Raw genomic sequence first — 7,984 nt, forward strand, 5'->3', positions numbered from 1 at the left:
TGATTTTTGGTTCTCCAAATAGATAATAATAGATAATGCTTTTATTACTTAATGTCAGGGCCGGCTCTACGTTTCCTTGGGCCCCGGGGGGCGAACGAGTCTCAGTGGGGCCCCCCTTTAACACATACCACAGTTCATGATGCACAGATATGGCAGAGAAATATAGGTATATTACAATGCCAAAGATTTCATTTACTTCTTACATTACATGAATGATATCTATTGTAAAGTTTACAATAGCTCAGAAACCCGCAAATTCTTGCAGTGCACACTGCATGCGCAGGGGGGATTGAAAGGTCTGCAGTCGCATAGAGTGGCACATAGAGTGATTGCAGACTTTTCATTTTAGACCAGACAGTATAGTCTTCCATGCAATATTATGGGCACCACATAGTCCTCCATACAGTATTATGTGCACCACATAATCCTCTATACAGCATTATGGGCATCACATAGTCCACCATCCAGTATTATGGGCACCACATATTGTTCCATGCACTATTAAGGGCCCCATATATTGTTCCATACAAAATAATGGACCCTATATAATGCTCCATACAGTATATTGTGTGGCACGGTCACTCAGTGGTTAGTACTGCAGACTTGCAGCGCTAGTGTCCTGGGTTCAAATCCCACCAAGGACAACATCTGCAAGGAGCTTGTATGTTTTCCCTGTGTTTGCGTGGGTTTCCTCTGGGTACACTGGTTTCCTCCCACATTCCAAAGACATACTGATAGGGAATTTAGATTGTGAGCCCCAATGGGGACAGCAATGTTAATGTGTGCAAAACTGTAAAGCGCCGCAAAATATGTTAGCGCTTTCTAAAGAAAAAGATAAAGATTGGCCCCATATAATGCTCCATATAGAATAATGGGTCATACAGTATAATGGGCCTCATATATTGCTCCATACAGTATCATGAGCCCCACATAATACTATATACAGTGTAATGGGCCCCACATAGTGCTCCTTACAGTATAATGGGCCCCATATAATGCTACATATACAATAATGGACCCTGTATAATGCTCCATACAATATAATGTCCCCATATATTGCTCCATACAGTATATAATAGTCTAATATAGTGCTCCATAGAGTATAATGACCCCATATAATGGTCCATACAGTACAATGGCCCCATATATTGCTACATACATAAAAAATAAATAATCAAAAACTTGCCTTTCATCTCCTGCTCCTGCGGTCGCCTAAGCATCTTCTGATTCTCTACACTGCTCAGTGCAGAGCGTGTGCTGTAGTGTCGTCATTGCGCCCTCTGCCCTGAGACGTCACAAAGTCAGAAGACGCTAAAGAAAAAGGAGCAGTATGGAACTGGGAGAGGTGTTTATTTGAGGGGGCCCGTATATGTGTCCCCAATGAAGAGGGGGCCCCCTTCCCATTTGTCCAGGGCCCCGGAACTTGCCCTGGTGCCCCGAGTGGTGACGCCGGCCTTGCTTAGGGTGGAAATCTCCTGAATTTATGCAGAAATAAGGAAAATTCTGAAGGGTTCGTAAACTTACAAGCACCACTTTAATACACAGTCCAATATGCCATAAATATATGAATAGTATATGTGTTTTTAAAATTAAGGTCAATGGCAGACATTTCATATGATTTGCATATGAGTCCATAAAGTTATGCAACTTATCTTCATTAATTATGAAGATACTGTATGTACATCAACAAACTAAAGAGTGCAACAGAAAACTGTGTGCACCAAGATGTATGCAAACACTGAATACCGTGCATGAATTTTAAACATCATTATGGCGAAATAGAATATAATTATAAAAATTAATTACTACAGCCTGTTCACATGTGTATCATTTGTATCATACACATCTTCAGTCAAAAGGTTTTATGCAGTTACTGATAAATGATTGTACTTTTAAATTAATATTTTCTACACTTTAGAACAAGGTTGTATAATAGTGAGGTATTGTTAGAAATCAAGGAATGGATTCCCACTTTCCACTATGACTACCTTCGTAAGCAGATGGGTTCAGGACATGAAAATATGACTTGTTTTGTCTTTGCGTGCCCTTCAGTTCATGGTCATCTGCACTCATACATTTCCCATTGTTCTCTATGTTTTCATTCCATCATGATCACTAAATGAATGACGTTCAGGTCTCATAGCAACTGCTAAACTTGTTACTAAAGGCGTACGTACCATCGATGCAGTACATGTGGCTGCTTTAGGGCATCAGGAAATAAGTGGATAAGCCTATGCTAGCTTAAAGAGGCACACCCATGACATTTTGTATGCCCTAAAGCTGAGTAAATGTATCTATAAGGTTGTGTAAGTACATTAAAATACCAATCGCTGTCTTCACCAGTTTCCAGCTCAGCTCCGGTCCTCTTCTCACTCATGTGACTTCGATTTTGACTCCCTAGACCACACAGGACTCTTATGTTTGAGCCAAAAGTAATTTTTATAGTGTAGGTCTATATGACGAGGTCACTTGACCCAAAAGAAGTTCAGAACGATACTAGAAACTGGGAAAGATGCCTATTGGTGAGTATATTAACACCCTTACACTACTCTATATATATATACACTAGCTATTGAACCCGTTCTACGCCTGGGTGGCGAGCATTTATATTGGTATATGGTCTCCATCCTGTCATGTGCTGCTCCATCCTGCGTCCCCATCCTGTCATGTGCTGCTCCATCCTGCGTCCCCATTCTGTCATGTGCTGCTCCATCCTGCGTCCCCATTCTGTCATGTGCTGCTCCATCCTGCGTCCCCATTCTGTCATGAGCTGCTCCATCCTGTGTCCCCATCCTGTCATGTGCTGCTCCATCCTGCATCCCCATCCTGTCATGTGCTGCTCCATCCTGCGTCCCCATTCTGTCATGTGCTGCTCCATCCTGCGTCCCCATCCTGTCATGAGCTGCTCCATCCTGCGTCCCCATCCTGTCATGTGCTGCTCCATCCTGCGTCCCCATCCTGTCATGTGCTGCTCCATCTTGAGCCCCCATCCTGTCATGTGCTGCTCCATCCTGCGTCCCCATCCTGTCATGTGCTGCTCCATCCTGCGTCCCCATCCTTTCATGTGCTGCTCCATCCTGCGTCCCCATTCTGTCATGTGCTGCTCCATCCTGCGTCCCCATTCTGTCATGAGCTGCTCCATCCTGCGTCCCCATCCTGTCATGTGCTGCTCCATCCTGCGTCCCCATTCTGTCATGTGCTGCTCCATCCTGCGTCCCCATCCTGTCATGTGCTGCTCCATCCTGCGTCCCCATTCTGTCATGAGCTGCTCCATCCTGTGTCCCCATCCTGTCATGTGCTGCTCCATCCTGCGTCCCCATCCTGTCATGTGCTGCTCCATCCTGCGTTCCCATTCTGTCATGTGCTGCTCCATCCTGCGTCCCCATTCTGTCATGTGCTGCTCCATCCTGCGTCCCCATTCTGTCATGAGCTGCTCCATCCTGCGTCCCCATCCTGTCATGTGCTGCTCCATCCTGCGTTCCCATTCTGTCATGTGCTGCTCCATCCTGCGTCCCCATTCTGTCATGTGCTTCTCCATCCTGCGTCCCCATCCTGTCATGAGCTGCTCCATCCTGCGTCCCCATCCTGTCATGTGCTGCTCCATCCTGCGTCCCCATCCTGTCATGTGCTGCTCCATCTTGAGCCCCCATCCTGTCATGTGCTGCTCCATCCTGCGTCCCCATCCTGTCATGTGCTGCTCCATCCTGCGTCCCCATCCTTTCATGTGCTGCTCCATCCTGCGTCCCCATTCTGTCATGTGCTGCTCCATCCTGCGTCCCCATTCTGTCATGAGCTGCTCCATCCTGCGTCCCCATCCTGTCATGTGCTGCTCCATCCTGCGTCCCCATTCTGTCATGTGCTGCTCCATCCTGCGTCCCCATCCTGTCATGTGCTGCTCCATCCTGCGTCCCCATTCTGACATGAGCTGCTCCATCCTGCGTCCCCATCCTGTCATGTGCTGCTCCATCCTGCGTCCCCATTCTGTCATGTGCTGCTCCATCCTGCGTCCCCATCCTGTCATATGCTGCTCCATCCTGCGTCCCCATCCTGTCATGTGCTGCTCCATCCTGCGTCCCCATCCTGTCATGTGCTGCTCCATCCTGCGTCCCCATTCTGTCATGTGCTGCTCCATCCTGCGTCCCCATTCTGTCATGTGCTGCTCCATCCTGCGTCCCCATCCTGTCATGTGCTGCTCCATCCTGCGTCCCCATTCTGTCATGAGCTGCTCCATCCTGCGTCCCCATCCTGTCATGTGCTGCTCCATCCTGCGTCCCCATTCTGTCATGTGCTGCTCCATCCTGCGTCCCCATCCTGTCATGTGCTGCTTCCATCCTGCACCCCCTTTCTGTCATGTGCGGATCCTGTGCACACGCTACCTGATTCCTTCCCGCCGCCATTTTCTTGGTCCTCCTGCTGCCGGAATCGGCGCCTGCGCAGTCCGCGCTTTCCGGCGCCATTTTCTTGAAGACATGCTGCTGGAATCGGGGCCTGCGCAGTCCGCGCTTTCCGGCGCCATTTTCTTGAAGACACACTGCAGTGTGTCTTCAAGAAAATGGCACCGGAAAGGGCGGACTGCGCAGGCGCCGATTCCGGCAGCAGGACCAAGAAAATGGCGGCGGAAAGGAATCAGGTGGCATAAGTAACAAATTGCTGTGGCATGAAGTGCCACAGCTTCATGCCACAGCAATTTGTTACTTGCGCCACCTGATTCCTTTCCACCGCCATTTTCTTGGTCCTCCTGCTGCCGGGATCGGCACCTGCGCAGTCCGCGCTTTCCAGCTTGTTCCTGTAGCTGTTGGAGAGGACAGGAAGCTTCTGACAATGATGCTTCTTAGATTTGGGGGCTGCCTAAAACACAGTAGTGGGGGATCAGGAAAAATGGATTGTAATCGGGCATCTTTTTGTAGTAATTTCTGTGCAGCTCCCTTTAGCACCTCTAGATTTGGATTGTAGGTGACTACTAGAGGCACCCAGTTGTTTTCTTCTTTAGCTTTGTAGTGTTGGAGATGATTCCTTGATATTCTGGTGGCTCTTGTAATCTGGTTTTGAATTGTTCTTGGATGGTAGCCTTATATCAGAATGATCATGAGATACTGACTGGCACATAATAACTGATCAGTGCAATATATTTTCTCTATATTTATAATGTGTAACCCAGGTGATTTAAAGAACTCAAACATTTTTTTAAACATTTATTGGTTTATTTGATAACTTGCCACTATGTAATGATAGTTAATCATCTGAATAATTTATTGACATAGAACTAGATGTTGACACTTTCAATCATTAACTCTGTTTTAAAATGATTTCTACTGATATATTTATTTCACATTTATTATCTTACTAATTTTTGTCTTAATTTCCCTCCATCCACAGGTATTTGGCCATCCGCTACCCACTTAAATCGAGAGACCTCCGTACAGCTAGAAATGCCCTGGCAGCCATTGCCGTTATATGGGCCCTTTCTATCTTGTTTGCTGGCCCTTACTTGAGCTACTATCACATCATTCTTTACAATGAAGTGCCTATTTGTATTCCAAACTGGGAAGACCGTAGAAGAAAGATCATGGATGTATCAACCTTTGTCTTTGGGTACCTTTTACCTGTACTTATTCTTGGGTTGTCTTATGCTAGGACCATCTGCTTTCTGTGGACTTCAGTGGATCCCGTGAAGACCGTATCTGAGTCTCGAAAAGCAAAGCACAAAGTGACCAAAATGATAGTGATAGTGGCTGTGCTCTTCTGCATCTGTTGGCTGCCTCATCACTTAGTCATCCTGTGCTTCTGGTTTGGACACTTTCCCTTCAACAGGGCTACATATGCCTTCCGCCTTGTGTCCCATTGTATGTCCTACGCTAACTCATGCCTGAATCCTATTGTTTACGCTCTTATCTCCAAGCACTTTCGAAAAAGGTTCAAGCAAGTTTTCACGTGTATGCTGACTCAAAAGCGGGCACGCAACAAAGTCCATGCAGTGCAGGCTGCAAACACAGTAGCTGGTTTTTACGCTGGACATACAGAGGTTACCCAAGTTCAGGAAGAAACTGCCCGTGGTGGAAGAACACCAAGAGAAGAAGGTATAGAGATTGGTAGCCCGGAGGAATCATCGAGCCGTGGAATGGTTGGAGGAAGTTGGGGGACGCGATTGCCCAAAACTGTTGGTTTTACAACACAGGCATCATAAAAAGGAACTTTCAATGGTTGCACCAGTGGCAGACACAGGCAAGAACAATATATGGGCCAAATGGCTCATCATAAAGCACAACTTCACCTGATTTGTTGGTGGAAGTGGGCCTCCTTACCTTTTGGTCCCCTGTGTGGCTGCACAAGTTGCACCAATGGTATGTCCGCCCCTGGGTTGCACCCAAAAGCAGCTTCAGCAAAAAATGCCGCTTCCCCACTCGCTGGCTCTCCAGATGGTGTTGCATATTACAACTCCATATCCTACCTCAGGCAACATGGATAAGATATGATATTATCTGAATGATCAATAAATGACCATGCCTGCAACTTCAAGGTGCCATTCCGCTAAAAAAAAATTACCCTAGTAACAGATGGAAAATTCTATAAGAATTGAGCAGCTCCGGTTCCTTTTCTTGAGCTTTACATTGTACTGCCTGCACTTTGACTTTCATCCATGGGGTGAAGGTATAATTGCTATATTATTCCTGCACTGTATAATGCTGCTAATTTTATCCCGTGGCCACAGGTATTTTAAGTTCGATTCTTAGAACTTTTATCTTCTGAGAGTGAAGCAGAATCTGTGTCAATTATGTTCACTAAGAGCTGTGCTACCGTAATGCTCCACCGGAGTGAAAGAAATAAAATGATAAATGCAACGTGACCTCAATGACTTCCAGGGTCTTCAAACCTGACATTTAACAGGCAAGAAAAAGAAGAATATTTTCCTGTACTGTCGATCCATACCTCTGCAATCTCCGATCACACGAGTAGTATTGACAATATCGTCAATAACAATGTTGCTGCTGTTCCAATTAGTCGTGCTCCTTTATATTCCGACCTATGAGGTCAGAAGCCTCGATCCCGAAAATAGAACGATGTACTGTAAGTCAGATTTATGTCTGATAAACAAGTCTAACAAAGATGGATCAAAAGCGTTTTCTCAATTAATATCTAAACATTTTTTAGGTCTGATACTATTGCTTTTTTAAAGATGTATTCTGCTGACAGACTCCCTTTAACAAATATTTTAGCATTGACTTACCATTAAACTAAACTATATGTGTAACATGTCCTACAACCTTTTTAGACTTCGTAGGCAAAACCTGTCTACTTTTGCCAGCTATGCTTTATCACGGTTGCACACTTTTTCTAGCTCAATTACTGTATGCATCTTTCATTGTTAAAGCAACTTTAAACCCATAATGCTATTTGTTATTATTTAATCTGTCACAAGGTTTTTACTACCCCATCTGAGAGCAGCATGAAATAGGGGCAAAGACCCTGATTCCAGCGATACATCACTTACTGGGCTGCTTGCTGCAGTTTTGATAAAATCACTATTTTTTCTGCTGCAGATCTAGCAGTCCTCTAAAGCTGAGCGTTGAAAAACCCCACGCACACCGCAGCTTTCTGAGTATACTGTGCATAGGCAGAAAGCTGCCAATCAGTGGTGGTAGTGTCATTATACAAAGCTCATAAATATGGAGGACACTACGTGGCAGCAGATTTACTAGTCCTGTATTGATAGTCTCTTTAGGATAAAACAATATTTTTTTCAAAACTACAGCAAGCAGCCAAGTAAGTGATAAATCACTGGAATCAATGATTCTGTGGGTGATTCATTTGGTGTTTAAACCAGAGATCTGGAGTAAAGACGATGATAAGCTACAACATTTTAGCACAACTTGGGAGTTCTGTAAAATATTGTGACTCTTGACATTTGTATGGCAGTCCCGGCCAGAAACGCCAATATGGATGTACTATGGGAGGGATACTGATGGGACGGGCATAGTTATGTCCA

At 45.4% G+C, this 7,984-nt stretch overlaps 1 protein-coding gene across 1 annotated transcript in view; it reads left to right on the forward strand.

The window, feature by feature from the left end:
- Nucleotides 1-7,377, forward strand: part of GALR3 (galanin receptor 3) — a 46,123-nt gene extending 38,746 nt beyond the window's left edge. Inside the window, exon 3 of the mRNA XM_069736940.1 lies at nt 5,377-7,377. Coding sequence (XP_069593041.1) covers nt 5,377-6,184 — 808 coding nt within the window. The 3' untranslated portion in view covers nt 6,185-7,377. The remainder of the gene's footprint in view (nt 1-5,376) is intronic.
- Nucleotides 7,378-7,984: the final 607 nt, after the last annotated feature.

Source organism: Ranitomeya imitator, chromosome 8, assembly GCF_032444005.1.
Source record: "Ranitomeya imitator isolate aRanImi1 chromosome 8, aRanImi1.pri, whole genome shotgun sequence".
NCBI classification, from domain to species: domain Eukaryota; kingdom Metazoa; phylum Chordata; class Amphibia; order Anura; family Dendrobatidae; genus Ranitomeya; species Ranitomeya imitator.